Genomic DNA, 26,878 nt, shown 5'->3' with positions numbered 1-26,878 from the left:
GGATTCCTTACAAGGCGGAGGTAGATTATAAGGTGAGACCTGAGCAAATCACAGTTATAAAAATAAATAAACAAGCGAAATAATACAATTGGTATTCTTTTTTTAAAAAAAATAAATGTACTCGTGGAAAACAATGTTTGTGTCCAAATTCCATTCTGCATAGAAGTAAGAAATGGTTGGCAGATAGGGTGATTTTAAAAAAAACAAACACCTTAATTCTTGTCTCCTTCATTCACCCTCATTCTCCAAACCAAAGGGGGCAGAGAAGGAAGAGTTGCATTGTGTGATGCAGAAATGCGATTTAATCGTTCTCAGTTGCCAACTCCCCTATCTGAATGTGGACAAAGAGTGATGCTGGTGAGATCCCAGTGCCGTCCTTCGAAAGAAGATGGATGTGGCGGTATCCTGTATGGGAAAAGAAGGCATGCAAAAAAAAAAAAAAGAGGCTTATTTTAAGCAGGACAAGGCCAATTTCTCTTTCTGTCTTCTCCGTCTGCAGGAGAAGCTAACTAAGAGAACATAGGACACGTTGGGAGACTCAGAGCTCTTCTAACTGCATATTTTGCAACACTTCCCATCTGCCAGCGCTGGACACTTGGATTCAAAAGACCAGCCCTTGAATGGAATCACATTGGTTGTTTCATTCAGAACTGCCTCCTCTTATTGGCCAACAGCTTGTTAAGCTCTCTCCCACCCTTGCTACCTCAGCCTTTAGAGATAAGATATAGCAGCAAAGCAACATGCCAAAGTATTTGCATACATAGCTTGCAGTTTTACTTTAAACACTGGATTGTCCCTTGTAAATAGCCAGAAGGAAGTTCAGAAGGATGCTTATCGTTAGAAACACCTTTTTTTAGTTGTTGATTCCTGCCTGAACTGGATCACATTTTGAGCTCTGATTCTTCAGATAGTTTTGAAACATTCCATGTTCCTCCATCTCCTTTATTTGACCCAAGATGACTCCCTGGCTATCATCATCTTCTTTTAACGACCCCATAATCCCTTGCAGGGTGGAGTCTGGGCAACCGAAGGGAGCTAGTAGAGTGTTTTAATGGCCAGATGCCCTTCCTGTCACCAATGCAGAGGTTTGTTCAGCAGATATATTCTCAGTGTGCCCAAAGAGAAAAATATCTGCCTCTACCTAGGATTGAACTCACAGCCTCCTGATTGTGAGGCGAGAGCTCCACCTCTAGACCGTACCACTCCAAGAAGTGGCGACTCTATAGCTATACCTGAACAATATTAGTTTCTTATTCACAAGACAGGACAACATGATCTCTTTTTCTTCCACAACATTTTGTTGTTTGGCTTTGCTACAGTAACAGACATAGATAAAAATCCCATTCAATTAATGAGGACAAATTAGAGTCAGGGAACTTCTGAAGGTTGATCCATCCATGTCCATGCCTCTATATCTTTGTTTTTCTATACTGCAAGTTACTTTTAAGACATTTTGTAGTAGAAAGTGAACTTGTGAAAAAAATACGTTTGAACTAAAAACCAACTTAGTACATTATTGTACACACATTTTAATGAAGGCTCATTATTGGTTTGTATAGCATATTGATATGCTAGTTGCTGCCAAATAAAGGAAGATAGAACTTTAAATTTGGAAATGTATGATATAGCTCATTGATGTCACCTGAAGAAAGATTCAACGCACATTTTCTTTTCTTTTTTTGCTAGAGCTGGGCTGAAAGGAGGACATCCTTGGTAGAAGACCTAACAAATTCCTAGCAGTACAGATAATATTTTGACAAGAGATTCAGCCAGATGGGTCATGGCCTATTATAATTAACTTTTACTGCAGTAGAATAACCAATGTGGTTGCAAATGATTTCCCCCAACCCATTTGTCACAAGGACCATTTTATTTTTATCCCCAGGACTTGGTGTGAGATAACGCCACCTCTTGACTAGTGTAATATGGAGTCCCATACCTGCTTTGACACTGGTGAGAGGTAGTGTATACTGCCCCACAAAGTCATTCCGAGATGCCTTGTCATAATCTTCCACCACAAAACGTAGAAGGGCCAGTTCTGGGACCCACACGTAGAACCGAAAGGACTCACCCCACTGTGGGTTAAAACCTATTTATGAATTTTGAAATAAAGGGAAGATGCCATCACTAAATGGTATTTCAGTGTCCCTTTTAACTTTCCCTTAGACTAGTGTTTCTCAATCTAAACAACTTTAAAAAGTGTTAGAATCAGCAACTCCACATCTTAAAGTTGCTGAGACTGATTGTAAGGACTTGCCTCTTCTATCTCCTCAAGAAAGCAGAACTCTTGAAACAGGCAGCATTTCAAAAGGAACCTTTTTGGGAGATAGTGATAGCAAGAGGAATAGGCAGGATCTGAAGTTCCTGCTCAAAATTGCTAGGTTAAACATTGTAGAAACCCCGCCCCTCTGTCCAGTCTGAGGTGAACCAATCCACAGGTGTGAAGTTGTGGGAACCTCGAGCTGAGAAGGTGATAAGAAGTTCTCAGGCACCGCTTGCTTGTGAACTGCCCGAGTCACATTTGTGAGGTAGGCAGCTATATGAATTGAATGAAATGAAATAAAAATAAGGAAAATGTGTAAGATCTAAAGCCCAACTTCCTTCATCTTTACACTAAGACTGGCTCACCATTGTTGTCAATATATTTGGTTTCCTGCTTGGCACTGTCAGAAGGGATCCCATGAATCTCCACTCGCACGAATGGATCCACAATGGAGCCTTCTTTGCTGTTGGGAATCTTGGGCAGCTGCTGTCCACTAATGATCTGAAAGAGAAAATCGCACGATCTTGAAACTCATGTCAAAGCTACATGGCAGAACTTGCAAAGTACCAACTGCTAAAACTTGCAACATACTGCTCAACACAGAGAGAAACTCATTGGGAGTCCTAGAATCACCAAGGCTTCTTTTGTCCCCAGCTGCCAGTTGACCCTAGAAGTGCCACTTTTGCATTGGCACTGATGTGACTGAGCCAGCTATTGTTTTGGCAAATGCTCTCAAAGGTCTCCACCAGCATTTCCTTTGAGTACAGAAGCTGGAGGGTCTGCTAGATCAGCGGTACCCAACCTTTCTGGCACCACGGACCAGTTTTGGAAGAAAAATTGTCTTCCATGAACCAGGAGGGGATGGTTTTGTACACAACCTAGATCCTCTGCATGGGTAGATAAAGCTTTGCTCTCTCGCTGCTTGTGTGACCTAGGTCCTAACTGGTTGTCCCAAAGGTGCTTTTTCAAAGGGCAACTGGACTTTCTGGTTTTTCTTTGAAAAATAATTGATACTTGAGTCTAGCCATTGCTCCTAGAGAGCTCCTTCATTGTATCTATTATTTTGTGTGGCTGGCAAACTGAACCTGCGCTCCATAAAGAGGAGATGTGAATTGTAAACAACAAAAGTAAATGACTGGTTTGATTGGAAGGAGAGGAGAAGAGTAGGGTGGCAGCAGTAATAAGAAAGGGAAAAATGGAGAAAAAAAGATACTCTTCCTTTTAGGTACTATTTTCATATTTGCCTTTTGCCATGTGTCACTTCTGCCCCCCTTCTCCCCCCATTTCAGGCAACATAAAATGCAGCTTCCCCAAATTTAGTTCCTTGGTTAATTTCCTCATATGTAGACTTTCTGGTGTAAAAGAAAGGACATTCCAATAGAAATTGCCAATATACAGGGGAAATTTAAGGGGAAATTCATTTAAAATATAATTATTGTTTTTATTGGTTGTTGTGGACTTTACTGAGCCATAAAGATATAGCAACAAATATGTTTAAATATAATTTTAAGAACCTGGGGATGGGCCGAACTCTATGATCATTGGCCTAGCTGAGAATAAGGAAGATACGTATTTTTTTAACCTCCCCCAAATCTTTAAAGTTAAAGTGTGGGTACAGACACGTACAGTACCTTAATAATTAAGCTCAAGGGGTTACCTTCACCCCTGCTTTGGGGGTCCTCAGGACTGAAGGCTGTCTCTCTATCCCTCATGAAACTTGGCTTCAACACATAACCGCAGTGGCCATTTTGACTAAAAAGTCCATCATACAAGTCCATCTCTGTACCAGCCGTTTGAAAATTCAGGGCCACTGAAATGAGGAAGATCAGAAGGAACAGTTATTTTATTATTTACTTTTAACCTTAGAACCTCAGACCTATCCTCCATAGAGTACTTCCAGATAAGCATTGAGACAAGAGACCAATGAAAAAACAGTAGAGAGAGAGGAACATCACTTTTTCTCTGCAATACAAATTAAGTACCAGTCTAACACACTGACCAAGTTCACACAATACATTAAGCCATAATGTGGGTTGCCTCTTGTGCTATGCAAATCCAGACAATTGCGGTTTCAATAAACCATGGTACAGCAGAGAATAATTCACAGGATACATGAAATCATCTGTTGTGGTTTGCAAAATGGCTTAGTGCAAAGTGTAAAATCTGCAAAGAGGGGCTTACCTACAAATGCTGTATAAACTTTTATAGGTTTACCCTATAAATGCTTAACCAACAAACAACTGCTTAGAGTATGGTGTGAATTAGACTGTTGTGTATAACAGTCTTACTCAAACAAATGCCATCCATTCTGGAAATTCTGAGAATTGTCATTACAGTATATTCTCTTCCCTCCTCATCTTCTCCTTGTCCCTTTCCTCTTTTGCATACCCAGTTGACACCCCACATTCCACATCGCCTGGGGGTTGAAATTGGAAGAGTCCGTCCGTAGCCCACTGGGGAAGATCCGTGTCAGTTGCCAGGTATTATGGCGGACAAAGTCATTCCCTGTGAGAAATAGTGCACCAATTGTTAGGAATTCAGTAAAGGCAGGAGTGATTAATTAGATAATTAATTAAGATAATTAAATAAGTAAGAAGACTAGCAGAATTTTAATACTAGAATACCTAACATTTATCGAGATCCGTAGACACCAAAAAAATGTACTATGTATGCATGCCTTGCTAGGCCTCAGGACAAACTTAAAAAAAGAGACCCTCCCTTCTCAGAGCTTTGAGAAAGAGTATTGTAGAAAACCTTAATGTGAGTAGAATAGTTACTTCATAATAAAAGGAGGAAAATAGATATTTCTCACATCCTTTCCAAGGCCTGATAGGTACTGTTACTTGTAAATTGCAGAATCTTCCAGTTTTAGTAAAATTCATTTTAACCAATGCTATGGGTCTAATTAGTGCTGAAATTACCTCATGGATGAATAATATACACATGGGGAGAGTTCTCAGTTTACATAAGATGATGATGATGTTGATTATAATGTTAATATTATTTACTGTATCTTGCTCACTTAGCAGCTCAAAAGCATGCAGATGCAAGTAGATTAATAGGTACCACTTCGGTGAGAAGGTAACAGCCTTCCATGCACTTTTGGTGTAGAGCCATGCTGGCCACATGACCACAGAAATTGTCTTTGGACAACGCTGGCTCCCTCAGTCAAAAAAAGGAGATGAGTACCGTGCCCTAGAGTTGGACATGACCGACAGGAAAACCTTTACCTTTATTGTGTCTTTATGGCTGGCTTTACATATTTTTATATTTTTCAATCTGATACAAAATTACTGGAATCGCAGCCTGCCTGTATCTGCTGTATTCTAACAGTAAGTTGAATGAGCAAGAATAGCATTTGGCAAAATTGTATACCCATTAATCCTTGGCCCAAACATTTTGCCTGCCAGCAGATTTCATCCCCAGTTTCTCACCAGCTTCTCGGATGAGCTTGCGAGCTTTGGATTCCGTGAAGGAAGACATCTCATATGACTTGTAGTGGCTGCAAGAATGCTGGAAGCTGCAGAAAGGTACACTCTTACAGTAGATAATACAATCTGAAAGTTCCTTGGAGAGGGAATGTTTACCTTTCTGAAAAAAAAATCAATGTTCATCTGTAGATTATTAATACTCCTGCCAAAAATGGGAAAAAGTATCTTTTTTTTTTTTGGCATATAGATCTTGACACCTTTGTAATTTCATCTGTTCAAGTTCTGACTTTTACACAGTCTAGCAGTGTACACACACACATACCAGCTCCCCAAGTATTTTATCCAAAATGGCTATTGTTAAAATATGATAGTGACACTTTCCTAGAAGCCACATTTGGCCAAAAGTGGGAGAGGAGCAAAATTTTGTCATGGCAAGAAGGGAGAGATTAAACATTAATAAGTAAATGAATCTACTGGAGACCATTTTGGGGTGAAATCAGCAGGATTATTGCTATTTCTAAGATTTGCCAATGACTTTAGGTGGCATGATTTTGGGGAACTTTCTGGAAGGTACGAAATAGAGATTCAGGTTGCGTTCTCTAATTGTAAATAGCAGGCCATCCAGGAGAGTGTCCACATACCTTCTCTTTTCTCTTGTCTTCACTGCGCAGGGCTTCTTCTTCTATCTCGTTTCCTTCCTCCTCAATAACTTCTTCCCGTTCAGGCATCTTGTCTGGATGCTCATTCAGAGAATCTTCCAGATATCCAATCTTCTTGCCCTTTAAAATGATCTTGCCCTTCAATTCCTGCATGTGGACACATAGACCAGATTGGAACAGGATGATAATTTTGACAGAAAAATTATCAGCTCAGCTAAGTTGTTTTGGTTACAAGACCCCGGCATTTCCACAAGAATGAGTTTTGATGGATGGCAAGATTGCTGAGTTGAGATTTCTGTCAAAACTCACTATGACAATCACTATCACTATCATTTTGCATTGGTGCATTCAAAGGACATCCAACTATTTCCTGGATAGTTCTGGACGCAGACTTCGCACTTTTCCAGAAAAGTAATAAATCCCTCTTAAAAAGCAACCCAAACCACAACTTAGAGCATGGGTGTCAAACTTGCGGCATCATGTTGCCGTCACGTGATGTATCACAACGTTTTTTTTCTTCGAGGAGCTGGAATGGGCGTGGCCTGCATGTGATGCATCCAGCCTGTGGGCCACCAGTTTGACATCCCTGACTTAAAGCATGCTGGCTGGGGAATTCTGGGAATTGAAGTCTACCTATCTAGAGTTGATAAAGTTGAGAAATCCTGGTTTAAAAATTCAAGAAGCATTGCTCCATGAAACAGCAGAGAACCACTATGCAATCCCGCTATCACCACCAGTCAACGGTTGTCCAAGCTGATGCAGATCTCCAAACCGGGGCCACCTAAGAGCCTGGAAAGGCACAGGTGGAGATCCTGGTTGGAAACACCTGAAATTTCCTGTTGCCTGGAAAATTTCCATCAGTCCTGGAAAACAAGGTCCAGGAAGGCAATGTGCCTACAACAGTTTAAATTTGTACAACAGCTTAAAGTTAGAGATGTGAGCCTGGTACTATCTCAACTGGGTCTCCTGACTGTACTGCTGATTCATTTTTCAGTTAAATGCATTTTTCAGTGAAAAAATCTGTGAAATATAAGGAGGAAAACAGGATGTTTTAAAGCTGTCTCATATGAACTGGGCATGAGACAAAAATCACACTACAAAAAACACAGTATGGTGATGTAGCAGGAGAAAAGGTGGAGAGGTTAGCTGTGGATATTTACACTGCTGTAGATGTAAGTCAAGAAAGATTCTATGTGAGTTCACTTTGTTGCTAACTCTGACATAATTCGGGGCATTTCTAGTTCTTCTTCCTCTCTTGGTTTTTGTACCATCTAGCCTGATGAAGAATTCTGAAAATTTCAGTAACTTGTATGTTATTTTCTGGCATTTTAGTTGCTCAATATCCACCTGCTTATTTATGAATTTGAAAACATCTCCTCATTTTACAATCAAATTTAGTAAAGGGCCAGCCTGGATAATCATTAGATGAAAGCTCTTAATTACTCTATGTTCTTACTTCAGGTGAAGGCAATTGCACAGGAACAAGGTCATCAATGGTGTTGATGAGGAGGCGTTCTCCCAGGATGCCTTTCAGCAGTTGTGCCATGATGTCTTGTTGTTCTATGCTGCAGTGATTCTCGATAGACAGAATGATGGGGTAATCAGAAACCTGGATAAATAAGAGAATGATGGCCAGGTGTTTGGGAGATTAAAATTGAAGCACGGCAACCAAAAGAGGACAATGGTGTTATTGTAAGGATCCCTGGAAACTGATGGATATTCTTTTTACTCAAAGCTGCCTTTTTACTCAGGAAATTTGAAGATAGATGAATTTCTTGAAGATCTTTGGGATTGTGGAATGTTATTGCAACAAAGTTACAAAATTACAGTCAATTGTAAGCGTGGATATGTGGTGAATCCTAGCTTAGATGTTCACAGAGTGGGCAAGAGAAGCCAAATAACAAAATGTCCATTGTAATATCTAAACTCAAACTCCATCCCATATGTATTTGTGTAAGGACATTGCGATACTTGTCATTTTGAAATTATTTTCATTAGGGACAGCAGGAGTCTTGGGATAGAATAGAATAGAATAGAATTCTTTATTGGCCAAGTGTGTTTGGACACACAAGGAATTTGTCTTGGTGCATACGCCCTCGGAGTACATAAAAGAAAAGATACATTCGTCAAGAATCATAAGGTACAACACTTAATGATAGTCATAGGGAAACAGTCAATATAAATCTTAAGGATACCAGCAATAAGGTTACAGTCATAAGTGGAAGGAGATGGGTGATAGGAACAATGAGAAGATTAATAGTAGTGCAGACTTAGTAACTAGTTTGACAGTGTTGAGGGAATTATTTGTTTAGCAGAGTGATGGCGTTTGGGAAAAAAATGTTCTTATGTCTAGTTGTTCTGGTGTGCAGTGCTCTATAGCGTTGTTTTGAGGATAGGAGTTGAAATAGTTTATGTCCAGGATGTGAGGGTTCTGTAAGTATCTTCATAGCCCTCTTTTTGACTCGTGCAGTATAGAGGTCCTCAATGGAAGGCAGGTTGGTAGCAATTTTTTTTCCGGCAGTTCTAATTATCTTCTGAAGTCTGTGTCTGTCTTGTTGGGTTGCAGAACCAAACCAGACAGTTTTAGAGGTGCAGATGACAGACTCAATAATTCCTCTGTAGAACTGGATCAGCAGCTCCTTGAAATTGGATAGGGGCCTTTGTAATTATGGCTCTCTGCATCTAGGTGGTAATTTAAAAAGGACGTTTTTAGAACCTGGTGGAGCTCCTTTATTTTCACCAGCTTCACATGACATAATTATATCACTATATATCTTCTGACTGTTCAAAATAGAAGAGAATATATGTAGTTTAAGACTGAACTGTGGAATCCCTAGGGCTTTCTGAGTTTGGTTGTTTGCTGGCAGACTTTTCATTACCTGATTAGGTAAGATCTTCAGTGCTACTGAAGATAAAACTAAAGATGTTATCTAGATGGTAATGAAAGGTCTGCAAGCAAACAACCAAGCTCAAAGAGTTTCTTCTGACTGTACATCAAATTGGAGGCCACTTTGCTGAAATTTGTGGTACCAATGCATACAGTACGTTTTCAATTAGTGTTCATGTTTAAAATTCACCCTTTGGGGATTTTGTCCCTTTTTGAATAATTTTAATATTTGTTTGTTCTAAGATGGGAAACTACAATATAATATCTGCCCATCAAATTCAATCTGGCAGGGTTGGCATGCTCTTTCGAGTAAACAATGCCATCTATCAGGATCCCAGAAGCACACCTCTGTAGCAATGCCTGCCTTCTGTAATGAGATTTGCCCCAAGATCCAGATGGTTCCCATCCTGCTGAACTTTATCAAGTGTAAGTGAAGCCTTCTTGGGTTCTGTGGGTTTGTTTCTTTTTCATTCCTGTCCAGGTCTTGTACTGAGAGCGTATGCACCAAGACAAGTTCCTTGTGTGTCCAATCACACTTGGCCAATAAAGAATTCTATTCTATTCTATTCTATTCTATTCTATTCTATTCTATTCTATTCTATTCTATTCTATTCTATTCTATTCTATTCTATTCTATTACCATCTTTTATACTTCTGTTTTTTCTCTTACTGTATTTTTAAAAGTACTTTTATTTGTGAGCTACCTGCATTCATTGGGAGTTGGACAGCAAATATTCTTCATCATCATCATTATCCTCATCATCGTAAATAATTGGCCATTGTTAGTTGTTTTTGAAGGGATTCTGAGTTACAATAAGAGAGAGTTGGAATAGATCTTCAAGGCTACTTAAACACTTGTTCAAAAAGAGCCAAGCCCAGAATATACCTTGCAAGATGGCATTGTTCTATGCCAGGGGTCTGCAACCTTAAACACTCAAAGAGCCATTTGGAAAACACCGGGAGCCACAAAACCCTTCCCATGCCTGACTATTTCTTGAGTGGCCCCAAAACTAGCATATGTAGTTGAATTAAACATTCTGTTTTCTTCTGAAACTTTTCTTTTCTTGGATTTATCCATGGTTAGCCTACCAGGGGTTGAAAAGCTCAATAAATTGCCTGCCAGCGGATGTTGTACATTGGCGGTTGTGATGCATGTTTTGAGTGACAAGAAGCCGCAGCAGAGAGGTGAAAGAGCCACATGCGGCTCCAGAGCCACAGGTTGCTGACCCCTGTTCTGTGCTATATTAAACTCCTTCTGCTCAAGCCTAACAAATTCATACTTTTATCATTCCCCCTTCCCACCTACAGGTGGAGTTCAGCCCTACAGGGATTCCTTGTGGTAGAAGCATGCAACTTACCCAGAAGGCATATTTCTCAAGAGTTGTCACAACATCACGGAACGGGATCTTAGAAGTGAATGTATAGCCGTGATAGACAATTGGTTCTCCGTTTGATCCATCCCAACAATCAACCTCTAAACACCGGCAGCCCCGTTTGAGAGCCCTGAAAAGTGGAGAAAGCAATTAATTGGCCCTTCACCTCTGAGACCCAGAATGCAGTGTTGGCAGTTTCCTCAGCTGCTACCTGACACTGTATTTAACACCTCTGTTGCTTCCCTATTCTACAGGCAGCTGGTGGAATGGCATGGCAGAACTGCCCCTCAAAATGTGGGGGGAAATCCCCAAGTGCCAATCAAAAAAATTAACTGGTTCTATCAGATGCCTGGGGGCAAATTATCTTAATTGTTCCACCTTTGCAAGGGTCTGAGAAATTTAGTAATGTTCAACTTGATTAGAAAGTGTCCAAGTAATGCAGATGAATGATTATTTCTGTTGTTTTGATGTTGCACCATTGGGTCTGAACCAAAGTCTAGAACTAACACATGACTGCCCTTATCAGAGCCAAGATAACTTGGGATTTGTCCATGATTGTAATGGAGATCAAGGAATCCTGAGCAGCACTGGTTCCCATATCCAGGACATGGAAGCAGGAATCCTCCAATACTATAATCCTAAAGGACTCCACCACAATCCACAATAAAATCTAGAAATTCAGGCAGGACCATGTCTATTTTTTCTGTCAGTTCAAAGATCGGTGGATAGCACTTAACTTGGCTATAAGGAAGAGCCATAAGGTTATTTATTTATTTATTTATTTATTTATTTATTTATTTATTCAATTTATATACCGCCCTTCTCCAGAGACTCAGGGCGGCTTACAATGCATTAAGCAATAGCCTTCATACTTTTGTATATACCTGCTTAGTAGGGCTTTTTGGCCCCTAATTATAAAGATAGTTGGGGATATCTGTCAAGGGGTTATGAGATGAGTTGAGAAAGGGCTTGAAAAATTAGGAAATGGTAACAGTACAATGAGGACTGAAATCTGTTAGCCTTTTAGGATTTCACCTAAAATCTGTAGAAAGAAAAGAGAAGTTTATACATGGAATCAAAGGACGGGAAAAAGTCTGATAACAGATCTGCTCAGCCTCTATTTGAAAACTCTGTTTTTATTCTTCTCAGGACAAGTTTTGCATTCTGCTAGCCATTTCTACTGTCCTCCTCCTCTACTATCTATTTGGTTTATTTCTTTCTTAAGATAAAGGAAAGGAATTAACATAATCATGACAAAGATCGATGGATCAGTAATTTCAGATTCAGTTTAGGATTTTAATATACTGATGGTATTCTGATCAGTGGTGGGATTCAAAATTTTTTACTACTGGTTCTATGGGGGTGGCTTGGTGGGCGTGGCAGGGGAAGAATACTGTAAAATCTCCATTCCCACCCTACTCCAGGGGAAGGTTACTGCAAAATCTCCATTTCCTCCTGATCAGATAGGACTCGGGAGGCAGAGAATAGATGGGGGTGGGGCCAGTCAGAGGTGGTATTTACTGGTTCTCCGAATTACTCAAAATTTCCGCTACCAGTTCCCCAGAATTGGTCAGAACCTGCTGAATGCCATCTCTGATTCTGATGTGCTTGCTGCATTATTAACAGGTAATCCTCGATTTTGCACCATTCGTTTAGTGACCATTTGAAGTTAAAACTGCACTGAAAAAAATGACTTATGACTGTTTTTCACACACCAGTGGTAGGTTGCCCCCGGTTAAGACCGGTTCTATAGAACCGGTAGTAAAACCGGCAGGAGGCTCCACCCACTGACCGCGACATCATCAGAATGCTTCTGAGCATGCACGCAAGCAAAACAAGCGCATGCGGCCCTGTTGTGAACCGGTAGTAAAGGTAGGTAGAACCCACCCCTGACTTACACTACTGCAGCACCTCCATAGTCAGGTGATCAAAATTGGGACACTTGGCAATTGGTTCATATTAATGATGGTTGCACTATCCCTGGATCATGTGATCGCCTTTTCTGATTGTCTGACAAGCAAAATCAACGGAGAAGCCAGATTCACTTAACAACCATGTTACTAACTTAATAACCGCAGGGATTCACTTAGCAACTGTGGCAAGGAAGGCTGTAAAATGGGACAAAACTCACTTAACAAAGGTGTCACTTAGCAATGGAAACTTTGGACTCAATTCATGTTCATAAGTCAAGGACTACTTGTACTTATTATAAGATAAAGAATTTCCACATGAACACATAAGTAATTCTTAAATGTAAATGTTAACAAAACTAATGTTTGGTTCTGTCACTAAAAGAACTATTGATGCAGCAGCTGCTTTCTCATCTCTCCTTTCATTTTGATACCTGATATATCCTTCAACACTGCTTTGTCCTCGCAGCTGGTCTTCAATCAGATATGTGTTGTGAGAGGAAGAGATCAAATAATGGCAGAGAGGCTGAGACATATCCTGGAAGATCTTCCTGTGCTCAGGGTTGAAGATGGAGCCATCTGGTGAGCAGAGGTATATGAGGAATCCATCTGGGCTCAGGATATGACGAGCTTTGCCTATTGGAAGAAAAGGTTGGTGAGGAGGGACAGAAATGGATAGGCCTTTCAAAACAAAGGCCCTGCTAAGGGACAGACACTGAACTAAATAAAGACTATGAAGCAGGAGCCTTTGCTCAGTCAGGAAAGAACAGGTCTTAGAAGTCTCTATGACAGTGGAGTCATGTAACTGTTACAAAACAGCAACATTGGTTTGGGGGAATTCTGCTAACACTAGAAAGTCACACCTTGGTTGTATCATTGAGCACTTCAGTAACAACTTGTCCCAATTCTGGATGCTGAGTTACAGACGCATCAGTTCTCCTTTTGTTTCCCCACCAACTCACCAGTCTCAGATGGTTCGTATCTGTCAATCAGTTCCATTGCAAGCTCATCGGTGCCATCAACCTCCATCTGCTCCTGTTGTAAGAAGTCCACAAATTCCAAGAGGGTCAGCTTCTTCCCATCTTCAGAGTACTCCTGGAAAATCTCAAGCACCTCATCCCGCTGAGTTAGTGCTTTGTAGAACAGCACAAATTCCTCTCCCTCCAGCGACCCTGTTTCTGATTTGTCAGCCATCTGTAAGGAATGGAGGGTTCTGACCAACAGTTTCCTTGTGGAGGAAGTACAACAAAACAATCAAACTGAGGCAAACAAGGCCTCCTGCCCACTGAGGGAGCCAGTGGAATTAAGGGCCTTTTTCCACTTGGATTTAAGAGCAAACATGACCTAGCAATGTCTTTTTTTCCTGCTAGTTTCCCTAATGTTGCTTTCAGCTCATCTTGAATCCATGAGTGAGACAAATTTCATCCACCCATATTGATGTTAAACTAATGTTTGCCTTCATCTTCTTAAAAACGGAAGCATTCTGTGTATATGTGTGATGATTCCAGAAACTAGGAAAACTGGACTTGAACAAGTGTTAATAAAGTATATACTTCATAACAAAAAAAAAAAAAAAAGGTTTATTTTCCAGGAAATATATTATAAGATAGGCAAAGTCTAGCACATAACTAATGAGTGGTTACCAGACACTGAATCAAAAACTACATGCCATGTGTGTATTTGCGCGCATGTGCCAATGAATAAAATAAAATAAAAGTGATCTGAAATAAGCAATCTCACAAAATAGAGAGCACACTGAGTATATCTTTAATGTTCTGTCTATTTCCCACAGTTCTCTCATGGTCAGTGGATCATGAGATTCTGAAGTGCCACTGGCTTCACATCTTCAACAATTCTGATCCTCTCCAAAGAAAGCTTTATTAGGATTTGGAGGGAAATCCAATGGTTGGTAGTGATTGAGGCAAATTTCATCTATTTTTTGTTATTGCAAGGATGGCTGCAGAGCAGTTCAATTCAGCAACAAAGGAAGGCCCATACCGCAGTTGCTATTACATGAACGATGTGTTACAGTGTTTGGCATGAGCCTCATCTAATGGGCTTGCATTTACTTTAAGCAGACAAGATAAGAAAATAGAGGCTGTTTAATTATTGGTTAACCCTTTTATCACTCAATTTTACAATTTATTTTATTTTATTTTATTTCGAATTTATATACCGCACCTTCTCCCAAGGGACTCAGGGCAGTATACAGCCAGATAAAAACATACAATACAAACATTAAAAACAATTAAAAGAATATATATTAATTTGGCCCCAGTTTAAAATGACAAAATTAAAAATATTTAAAAATATGTTAAGCCAGCCCGGCTTGCTGAAAAAAGAAAGTTTTAAGGGCACAGCAGAAGGCACCGAGGTCTTGGATTCTCCTTATCTCTGGGGGAAGCTGATTCCATAGGGTAGGTGCCCCCACAGAGAAGGCCCTCCCCCTGGGTGTCACCAGCCTACATTGTTTGGCTGATGGCACCCCGAGGAGGCCCTCTCTGTGGGAGCGCACGGGTCGATGGGAGGTTGTCGGTAGCAGCAGGCGGTCTCGAAGATAACTAGGTCCTATGCCATGGAGCGCTTTAAAGGTGGTAACCAACACCTTGAAGCGCACTCGGAAGACCATTGGGAGCCAGTGCAGCTCGCGCAGGAGCGGTGTTATGTGGGAGCGCCATGCAGCTCCCGTAATTACCCGCGCAGCCGCATTCTGGACCAGTTGGAGCCTCCAGGTGCTCTTCAAGGGGAGCCCCATGTAGAGAGCATTGCAGTAGTCCAGGCGAGAGGTGACGAGGGCATGAGTGACTGTACACATGGAATCCCGATCAAGAAAGGGTCGCAACTGGCGAATCAGGCGAACCTGACAAAAGGTCCCCCTGGCTACAGCCATCAGATGTTCCTCCAAGGACAGCTGCGTATCCAGGAGGACTCCCAGATTGCGCGCCCTCTCCGAGGGGGCCAAAGACTGGCCCCCAATAGTCAGCGATGGAGTCAGCTGACTATATCTGGATGCCGGGAACCACAGCCACTCAGTCTTGGAAGGGTTGAGCCTGAGCCTGATTATAGTATTCTATAATTGATTATAGTATTCTAAAAGTGCCAGGCTACAAATCCTACTACTTTCATCCACCATGCCGACTGAGGAAGAGAAGATTAAACTGATGACTGACAGCGTCAAGTTGGCCTGTGTAATTGTATTCCAGAAAACAAAGCATTTAGATTGGCAAGGAGCCACAGCCAAATGGATATTCCATTGGGGTATAAATAGAGTAATTGAAAACAAATCGAACAACCAAGTCCAAAGATAAACATTATGTGCAGAGACCAAGAGGGGCTAGAAGTATATCTGTAATCTCATCAGTGGATGATGGGGACAATGTGACTTTGTGTTGCCTTCTTATGAACTAGCCAAGGAATTGCTTTTATGTAATCTAGTTCCACCTATTCTCCACATACGGATTTACCTGGAAGAGCTGGAAGGCATGGTCTTCATTCATATCCACATTCATCATTCTGAGCAAGTGCTGGACCTCTTTGAAGTTCATCCGCCCATTGTTGTCTTTATCAGCTTTTAAAAACCAGTCACAGATCCATGTGCAGCCCAGGTGTGGATTAAGGAAAACAGACTCATAGGATCAGGGCAGACAAACAATGTGTCAACCTGCAAAACGACTTCAGCTGAAGCCATTCTTTCTCATGCTTACTCTTGCTTCGTTTCTTGGTTGCCATTCACGGGGGGGGGGAATTTAGGAATGTGGTGCCTCAGCTGCTAGTCAAAACATCTACCAGCTGGTGTCTGAACCAAGACCATGTGAACGGACACCTGTCGGAGCTGAGTGAGAAACTGTGGCTGACTTGATTGGCTCATGTGACCTGAGAAACCTAGTGGGGTGGAAAAATCCTATTCTTTTAACTATCCCCAAGCTTCCAAATAGAAGCTATTTAGACCTAGCTTCACCTTTCTAAATGCCGATATGATGTACTCAATAAAGGGTTTCCTGAATCTGAACAAAGTGTCAGAGTCCTGACTTTCCCTGAGTTCATTACTCGGAATGATGACACAACGTATATTTTTGACAAAACAAAACACACTGGAGATGAGCACACATTTGTTACTTCAGGACAGATCGTAATGGAAGTGATCCGGAACTGCAATGGAAGAGAAAACTCTCTTGGCTGTTTGTTTCTTACGTTTTATAAAGGGAGGAAAGTATTGCATTTCTAACTACGTCTTATATTTGAAATTAATGGTTAAAATAGCAAGGAGAAATAAAGACATTTCCTTTAACTTGTCATTCTGGAATAAACATAGATGTGTCAGTGTGTCTCCAATATTACACTCAAGCTGAGTTTCCTTTCCAGCCCCCCTTTTTGTGGGAAAAGCTCTGAAAAGGATGGCAGATAATTAAATGTAAGGATATTGATCAAGCCTCTCTTTCTGATCCATGTTAATGACTATCTCTATGAGGCGCCTCAGACCTTGGATCCAACACTGAGCCTCCTCTGCTGAACTGGCAATGAGGTCTAGATTGCTTCGCCGCCCATAGAAGACAACAGTGAAACAACACTCAGCAGGGAATTCCTCAGCCAGACTTCGCAGCACCTCTGATTGATGTCCTTCACGGATTGTCTCCACATCACTTACAGAAACTTGAGAGAAGAATAACCAAAAAAGATAAGCCTTTACATAGAGGGTTATGCTTAAGTTATAAAAGCATTCCTTGCTTCTCTGTCTGGACTGAACATAAACACAAATAGAGGAATCGAAATGATTGCGGGTTTTTTTTTAATTAGAGCCAAGAAAATAAATTAAATAATATGAATAAAAATATATCCAGCATAATCCCAGAGGAGGATTCTCATTATTAGTTAAAGAGAAGCTGACTGCATTCAGGATGCCACTTATTCAGCAGTAGCACAACAAGCAGAAAAATGCCAATAAAGCACTCAATGCCTCTATGGGAGATACAACAACACGGAATAAAAATATCCTTAATTGCAATTTGATACAATATATTTGATGCCTGACTTTATTCTATTCAACATTCTTCTATTAATTTGGTATCCCCTAGATGAGATCAACTGCATGATATCCAATAGCCAAAGTAGCAATGGTAATTCCACTACATAGACCATCATGGGGATGGCTATACCTACATCCCAAACTCTTGTTTTCTCAAACATAAACACTTTAAACAAAGTTTACAAAATTTATTCTAGAAAATGTCATGTACATGAGAAATTGTGAGGCTTGAGAGCACACATATGGACATATGCATCTACATTCCCCACAACGTTATGCAAAACTTTATCTTCTTCCCTGAAGCCATGCAAACCAATACTTATAACAGCTTTAGTTGTCTTTCTGCACTTATTGTGAGCTCTGAATCCTTCTCAGAATTGGTACTCATAAACATTTTTTTATATAGCTTTGTGGGTAGATTTCTGCTAGATTTCCCAATTTTTCTCTTCTGCACTTACACTATTCGAAAGCCCACACTCAAAGACAGTGTTACTGAGAATCAGCCCTCCTCCAAATAATATGGTGCAGGTAATCAAACTCACAGGCTGATTTGGCTTTGCCAGACATCTTAGATTTGTACCAGACTGTCATGCAGTCCTGCTGCAACATGAAGTATCGTTGTTTCTTCCAATTCTTGGATTTCACCTTGCGCATCATTGTTCCTTGTTGCATTTGAACAAGATTGTCATCCAGTTGCATACCTGAGAAGAAGATCAAACATTTCAAGTCAGGGAGTGTGTTAGTTCTAGTACAGTAACATCTATATGTAATTAAATGCAAATGTTAGGCACTCTGGTCAATGTTTGTGCTTCAATGAATTCCTAAGTGAACACAATCCGATACATCGTTTAAAGTGTCATGTTTTTCCAAATTGGAATGCATATTTATTATTTGTGTGCAGTATTTATGAATACAGTTGTTTCCATGAAAGAAAACAGTGGATTTAACAGGTGCACAAATTTAAATATCCTTTCACTCAGTGCTTTGCAATACTCAGTGCTTTGCAATTCATTCAATACTGTAGTCAGCAGATTCCAAACATTTCCTATATGCAGCTAAGCATCTAAGAATATATCCACCAATCACTTTGCTTAACCAAGAGCCAAACTGGAGCTGGAACTGGATATGGCAGGGATCCTTATAGGCAGAGTAGTGAGAAGCTGACTATTAGAATGGAAAGCAAATTCTGGACTCTCCATAATATGTAGGGAGCCTGCTGAAGTTTACTCCCTTCAGTCACTTGAGAGTTCAGGGACAAGAGTTTGAGAGAGAGAAAAAAACTTTTTAGAGTTTCAGCAGTCCAATCCAAAGAGTAACATTCAGAGTCCATCCAAGGAAGTCAAGAAGTCTCACAGCAACAGTTCGAGGCTTTTCCTTCTGTTCTCACACCAGCAATCTCAATAATCATTTCAGCATCAGCTTTGGGCATAGAAGCAACTCTTTACTTGAAAAGTCTCTGGCCCCGTCCTCCCCTCTGAGGAAAGGTTTCTTGCTTGAAGAACCAGCTCTCTTCTCTGCCGGAGAAGAGCTGAGTCCCAAACAAGTAGTATAGGAGGGTGGAAGTGTTAATATATATATATATAGTCCTAATAAGCACTTTCTCTGTAAGCTTCTCTTTGTTGAACTCTGGCATCTGTTGTCTCCTCAACCTTCTCCTCCAACCCCAGAGCAACTTTTATGTTCAGCAGGTCCTGAGTTTGTAGACACTCATATTCTGCTGCTGTGACTCACTCAGAAAGAGGCTGATGTTTTCTTTCATCACATTTGCTTAATGAGTTCAAGCAAATAGCAAATCTGCAGATTCAGCCATCTGTTGAAACATACTCTGTGCTATCCACAAGTCCCCAGCAGCAGATTGAATGGGAGGTGCTACTTAGCTTCTTCAATGTCCTCGAGTTTCTGATTCCAGGGGTACATCAGAGTCAGTTCCTCCTTTCTCCTGCCACCTCTCACAGCTCTGTTAGATATTACAGCTGATAGGCACGTGGTGATGGAGGGGGGTTCCATGGTATTGCGGGAGTCTCCCTCCTACCACACGTTGTGAATCCTGCAACCCCTATCAAGCTGGGCTTATTTAGTGTTCTTCAACAACAGCTGTAAACCCATTTTTTAAAAAATAAAAAATTAGTAGAACTTAAAAGCTGGCAGATATGTATAGATATGGATAGCATCATAACAGCCTCTTTACATCATATTCTGCACCTGTCAGTTATTAGTTGGGCTGATTCCTCTTCAAAGCCTGATGTGTGGAGGAGAAAATTGTTTGGTTTTGGAGAGCAGAGATTAGGGAGGAGAGAAGAGGGTGGGATGCCTATACCAGCAGAAAGTACTCAACAAATGCTCAGAGTTCGTCTAACTCCACTGAAATATAAATAAACCATGTCAGATTGTACTTATGATAAAATTGGCATTGTCTATGGCCTAGTTGTGAGGAAACATCCTACTTTAACGTTGGAACAACTAAGGAAGACTTAAGGCAGCCTCTGGTGTTTACTTATGTGAGATGTAAATGCCTTATTCCCTAATGTGTAAATAATGTATATATGGGACATCGGGGGTTAACTTATTCTTTGGTTCCTAATGTATTCATAATTCACCACTCCCATTCTTGGCTCCACCCCTTGTATATATAAGGAGCCACCTTCACCATTTTCCTTGCTTCTATCTGTGAATATTCAGTGAATATAGAATGCCTGTTATAATTAAAGAGAAATATATTTAAACCTCTAACTCTTATTATCATTATTGAGTCTGATCCTGAAAATATTGCAACAAGCTGGTAGCAGAGGATGGTTAATTGACTCAATAAATACTTAAAGATGTCTAAGAAAGATAGGCCCAACACCAGGGCCTACAGCAAAGAAATAGAAACTGAACAAGAAATAATCAACGAATCCACAAACGCGATTTCGAGAGAATCCGAAGAATACACCACTGAAGAAGAAGAACTAATAAATGAAAATAATGACCAGGAGGAAATCGAAATAGAAAATAACGAACTCAGGTCAGAGATATTAAAACTATTAAAAAGCCAGAAGAATGATGAAAGCCTCATCGCGAATCTCCAAGAAATGCTGAAAAACAGCGGAGCAGCGAGAGAGAAAAACATTGCTAAAGAGAAACCCAAAGACCAAAAAACTGTGAGTGATATGACTACAGAGAAAGTCGTTATGAAAAAGAAAAGATGTGATCCCGCGCGAAATTTTGAATGGCAGCCATCTTGGTTCCAACAAGCCTCCAAAGTGAGCGAAGCAGAGCCAATCAAAATGCTCAGTTCAAAATTTCTGGCGCGAAAAACGTTATCAGACAACGAAAGCGAAAAGGAAGATTCAAGACGACTTAACGAAATCCCAAGTAAAGTCAGCAATGAAGACGCTTTTTGCTGCATTTGGGCCAAAATTAAAAATTTCCAAAGCGACAACGAAGAAGCTAGAGAACAAGCCGATACCTCAAGACCTGCACGCTCCCATCCTGACTTCGAGAGCGACGACGCCCGAGCCCAGAGAGCCATGTCGATTCCGCCCTACACCGCAGACCGGATCAAGTACCAACGCACACAAAAGAAAGAAAAGAGCAGTCGCCGCCATCAAAACTCCTAAAACCGAGCCAGAAACCGACTCGTCTGAAGAGGAGCGGAGCGAGCGAGCTGCAATGGAGAGAACCTTCCACGACGACGCCAAAGAAGAAATGAGCAACGCGCATGTGCGAAACTACGTAGACGGTCCGGAAAGACTTGAACTGGCCAGAGAACCGCGCAGACTCGTTGCGAGCATCCCCATGCCGTTTTGCAATTTCCTGCACTTGCGAGACCACGGACTACCTCAGGTTGTAAGTAATGGACAAAATAATGTGGGAAACTTACCCAGTGACTTCCCAAAACTTAGAGTTGATGGCATTAATTTGCAAGAATGGTATCAACAGCTCCAGGTTGTCTTTATGAAAGAAAATTTACTATTCTTTATCACTAGTCCTCCAAGAAGACCTTGGACTTTAAAAATAGATTGTTTACATCATAGAGCATTTTTCTTAATAATATCTAGCGTGTCTCCTGCAATGTATCATAGCATCAAACCAAACCTAACTGTTTCAGAAATAATTCAATGCATGTTTAATCTGTTTCACAGCGATAGTGTAGCTACCACTACAAGAATGTCTAAGGATTTCTTTTCTTCCAGAGTAAAACCAGGGGTTTCCATAAGTGAGCATTTGATATCTCTAAACAAAATAAGAGCTGAGCTGCATTTGAGGGGGGAAGTGATTTCAGATCAAACAATGAAAAGTGTTATTATCAATTCACTTGATTCATCATGGGATAGTTTTATGTCACACTTAGACACCATCAATCTAGGATATTTATCCATAGAAAGTCTATCTAACAAATTGATAGCAGAAGACAATTCAAGAAAAAATCGTTCCAGCAATCACACAGAACACAAATCTTTTAGAAAGGTAGCTTTCCAGGAAAAATACAATGAAGCTTTTAAATGCCATAATTGTGGGTCCAGGGAACACAATAGAAGAGACTGTCCCAAAATCTCAAAGGAGAGACATAGGTCAGAGTATAGGAGCAAATACAATTATAGACAGTCTTCCACAGATAGACATAAATATAGAAGCCCACCAAATTACAGAGATAGTAGAGGGGGTAGAGAAAATTCAAAAGAGAGAAAATCTGGTTCACTGAATGGACTAAATAAACAAGACAGCACTAAAACACAACTAAATGAGAACAATAATTGGCTTATTGATTCTGGGGCAACCAACCACACCACTAATAACAAAAATATATTGTCTTCATTTACAGAAGATAAATTTGTAATAAAGGTAGCTAATCAAGAAAAGGTTCAAGTATTAGGCAGAGGAAATGTGACCTTGCCTGGCCTAGGAAAAATAGAGGGGGTATTGTTAATTCCAGAAATACCTCATAACATACTAAGTGCCATAAAACTAAGCAAAGATTCTGACATCAATATAGTTTTCTCAAAGGGGAAAGCAACTTTAGAGAAGGACAAAACAAATGTAGGCACTGTGATGATTAAAGGAGGCCTACCCTATCTAATAACAAAAGAAAGATGGTTACATAACATTGATTCAAATATGGAAGATTGTATTGAGGCAGATGATGAAAATGTTAGTAACAGTGACAATGATGAATGTAAAATATCTCATGATCACGCAAATACACACAATGAGAAGAAACCAAGAATAGGTAAACCAATTCATGATGAGTGTGCTCACATCTTGCATAGGAAGTTAGGACATGCAAGTTTTCCTGTAGTACAAAAAATGACTGAACACGCAGAAGGTGTCAAAATAAAAAATTGTGAAAATTATTTGGAATGCTCAGTATGTAAATCCACTAAACTAAAAACTAGTCCCAGACCAAAAAAATCCAACAGATCAACTAACAAAATTTTTGACTTAGTACATATGGACCTAGTTGGTCCATTAACTCCATCAATCACTTATAGAAAACGTTACTTCCTAACAATAGTAGACGATTACAGTCGCTATGGTTTTGTTTACACATTAAAACACAAGGATGAAACCTTTCAGAAATTTAAGGAATTCTACAAACGCATAGAAACACAACATAATATCAGAATAAAACAAATTATGACAGATAGGGGATGTGAATTCATGTCTAAAGAATTCTCCCAATGGTTAAAGGATAGAGGAATGCTACATTTCACGTCTAGTCCATTTTCTGCGTTCCAAAACGGGATTGCAGAGAGAAAGAATTCCACACTACAAACCATGATTAGGTGCACATTAGAGGATGCTGGTTTAGGCAAACAATTTTGGTCAGAGGCCTTACATTATTCAAATTACACTCAAAATAGAACCTGGTCCAGTATTGTGAATAAAACACCATATGAGGTGATGTATAATAGGAAACCCAAATTAGCACACATGCACATATTTGGAGTCACTGCAGACGTACACATACCTAAGCAGTTGAGAAGAAAGGGAGAAAACGTATCCAGAAGATTAAGATTTATGGGATATGAAACTGGCACCAAAGGGTACAGATTCATTGATAATAATAACAAATTTATAGTCTCCAGAACAGCTGTGTTCCATGAACAGGCCAATTGGTCTAAATTACATCTTAATGAAATATTTCCAAATAAATGCAAAGATACAAAATCTTGTGAGGAAGGGACAATAGAAAATCAAAATATCAACAAAAATAAAAACAAAACCAAAACTTGGACAAATAGTCAGCACAAAATAAAGACAGACACATTAACAAAAAAGGAAGCAAGATATTTGCATGATAACCATAGCAAACCCGAAAGAGCTATTAGAAACAATAGAAATCAAGTACCAAATAAATACAGAGATTACATAATGCATATGGATGGTGAACAAATGACACCTAATACATATGAGGAAGTATTAAAACTCCCTCGTGAAGAAAAGGAAAAATGGGAACTAGCTATGAAAAAAGAGATGGAAAGTTTGCAAGGATTAAATGTGTTTACACCTGCGATTGCACCTAAAGATAAAACGATTATAGGTACCAGGTGGATTTATAAAATTAAGAATCTAGAAGGAGGCAATACTCTATACAAAGCTAGATTGGTTGCACAAGGTTATGCACAAAAATATCCGGAGGACTACACTGACACATACTCCCCCACAGTGAGAACAGAGAGTGTTAAAACAGCTCTAGTAGTGGCATCTGCACTCAATCTTGATGTATTTCAATATGACATACAGACTGCGTATTTACACGCAAAACTAGATAAGGAAATATATGTAAGAGCACCACACAGTCAATACACTAATAAGAATGAAATTTGGCTATTGAACAAGAGTCTATACGGATTAAAGCAATCTGGCAAAAGATGGTACGATTGCTTGGTAAAAGTACTTAAGACCATGGATTTCAACGCTACCACTGCTGATAACTGTTTCTTTGTAAAAAAGAGTGATGATCATATTGAATTTGTATTAATTTATGTAGATGATATTTTATATATAGGAAAACACAAGGAGAGAAGAGAAACCTTTGTAAATAAGCTAAACGAACATTTCTCGTTGAAATCTCTAGGTAAAGTAAACAAATACCTTGGTGTACAAATTAACAAAACTAGAAGGGGATTCAAACTTACTCAGAAAGATAAAATCATTGAACTTCTGAACAAATGCAATTTAAACAATGCCAAACCCTGTGACACTCCTATGCAAACTGATTTCCTTAGAAACACTGATGAATCTTCCCCTGAATTCAAGGATAATACATTTTATAGATCAGTCATAGGTTCACTTCTTTATATATCTAATTGGACCAGGCCAGATATTGCATTACCACTCAACTTATTGTCAAGATATGTTAGCAAACCAACAATGTATCATTGGGAAGCAGTCAAAAGAATTCTAAGATATCTGAAAAGTACATTAGACTTTTGCTTAGTATTAGAACCTAGTAATGATAAAGAACCAAAACTTACATGTTACGCAGATGCGGATTGGGCTGGAGATATATCATGCAGAAAGAGCACTTCTGGTTATATTTTTCTATTAAATGACTGTCCAGTTTACTGGTACACTGGTAAACAAGAACTGGTAGCCACTTCGACCACAGAAGCGGAATATGTTTGTTTGTCCAAAGCTGCAAATAACCTTGTATGGTTTAATGATTTGATTTCAGATGTTTGGAAAAAACCTGCTTTGCCTTTTGTTATGCATGAAGATAATAAAGCAGCCATTGAAATATCCAGATCCGATGCCATTGGACAAAGGTCCAGGCATATAGATATAAAATTTAAGCATGTGAGACAATTGTCTCAAGATGGATTTATCAAAGCAGTGCATTGTGATACCTCTGAACAATTAGCTGACATATTGACGAAGCCTTTACCTTCTAAACAGCACAAATATTTAACATCAAAATTATATGTCTTATATTGTCCTGAATCCGAATGTAATTGGTGTTGTATAGCGAACCGGCATTTAGAGGGGGATTTGTGAGAAGTAAATGCCTTATTCCCTAATGTGTAAATAATGTATATATGGGACATCGGGGGTTAACTTATTCTTTGGTTCCTAATGTATTCATAATTCACCACTCCCATTCTTGGCTCCACCCCTTGTATATATAAGGAGCCACCTTCACCATTTTCCTTGCTTCTATCTGTGAATATTCAGTGAATATAGAATGCCTGTTATAATTAAAGAGAAATATATTTAAACCTCTAACTCTTATTATCATTATTGAGTCTGATCCTGAAAATATTGCAACAACTTATTTATTTTAAAAGATTTATGGTATGGTTTGGGATGAGATGAGATGATAGCAACATAATCGTAAGCCTTGGGCTCAGAGAGAGATCAGAAAGCAAATAGGCACTTGTAATGGCTACAAGGACTGAATTCAAGTGTGGGCCTGAATTATGGAGGCCCACTGTGGACGGCTTGCCAGTACCAGTAGCTTCTCAGAGATTCCAGAAAATACTTACGAGGATTGCAGAGAAGTGAAGACATGGCTCTTCCTCCTTTAGCTTGGAAAAATTGACACCTATAAGGTAAAAAAGTAGAAGGAAGTGAAGGGAAAAGCAGCAAGTGGAGGACTTGCTGGTGGGTTTCAAATTTTTTTACTACCGGGTGTGGCTTGGTGGGCATGGCTTGGTGGGCATGGCAAGGGAAGGTTACTGCAAAATCCCCATTTCCTCCCAATCAGATGGGACTTGGGAGGCAGAGAATAGATGGGGGCAGGGCCAGTCAGAATTTTTACTACTGGTTCTCCGAACTACTCAAAATTTCCACTACCGGTTCTCCAAAACTGGTCAGAACCTGCTGAAACCCACCTCTGGGCTAGACCAAATACTCTGTTTCTTGGCTTTCCAAAAACATCTCAAAAACTCTTCTACGGAAAGGAGATACCTGAAGTGGAATCTTATGTACCTTTACTTGGAAATTATTCCCAATAAGGCATACTTCTAACTAGAAAGATGTAGAAGTTAGTCTTGTTTAGATGCTGGATTCTCCTTTATCTCTCCAACACCATAGTAGCACTTACGTACAGTATTGAACTAGAACTACTTTTATGAGCTTCATTGTCTCAAACTGTGTTGACTATTACTTTTTTTGGGAACGGTGTTGCAAACCAATATATTAGGAGGACATCAGTTTGGGAAATGGTATAAAGTCACAGATTAAGATGGTGGTTGATTAACATATTGCACTAAGACTGGAAAGAGACCCAGGTTCAAATTCACCCAGTCATGGAAGCACATTGGGTGATTTAGGGCCCATCTCTCATCCTGGTCTACCTCACAAGCAGAGGTGGTATTCAGCTGGTTCTGACCGGTTCTCGTGAATCA

At 39.9% G+C, this 26,878-nt stretch overlaps 1 protein-coding gene across 1 annotated transcript; it reads right to left on the bottom strand.

Moving 5' to 3' along the window:
* Window positions 1–232: 232 nt before the first annotated feature.
* PLCD4 (phospholipase C delta 4) lies at window positions 233–26,055 on the bottom strand. Its single transcript, XM_070957134.1, has 15 exons — window positions 26,015–26,055; window positions 18,089–18,247; window positions 16,945–17,173; window positions 15,988–16,117; window positions 13,486–13,717; window positions 12,958–13,159; window positions 10,599–10,743; window positions 7,810–7,962; window positions 6,336–6,500; window positions 5,698–5,854; window positions 4,652–4,768; window positions 3,895–4,073; window positions 2,629–2,764; window positions 1,940–2,089; window positions 233–405 (listed from the first exon to the last, which is right to left on the bottom strand). Exons 1-15 carry the CDS (start codon window positions 26,037–26,039, stop codon window positions 302–304), a joined length of 2,283 nt encoding a protein of 760 aa, XP_070813235.1. The 5' UTR covers window positions 26,040–26,055; the 3' UTR covers window positions 233–301.
* Window positions 26,056–26,878: the final 823 nt, after the last annotated feature.

Source organism: Pituophis catenifer, unplaced genomic scaffold (assembly GCF_029215685.1).
Source record: "Pituophis catenifer annectens isolate HBS135680 unplaced genomic scaffold, rPitCat1.0.hap2 SCAF_1, whole genome shotgun sequence".
Classification (NCBI taxonomy): domain Eukaryota; kingdom Metazoa; phylum Chordata; class Lepidosauria; order Squamata; family Colubridae; genus Pituophis; species Pituophis catenifer.
Note: the sequence above shows the minus strand (reverse complement) of the source record. Positions and strands in the feature narration are given on the sequence as shown.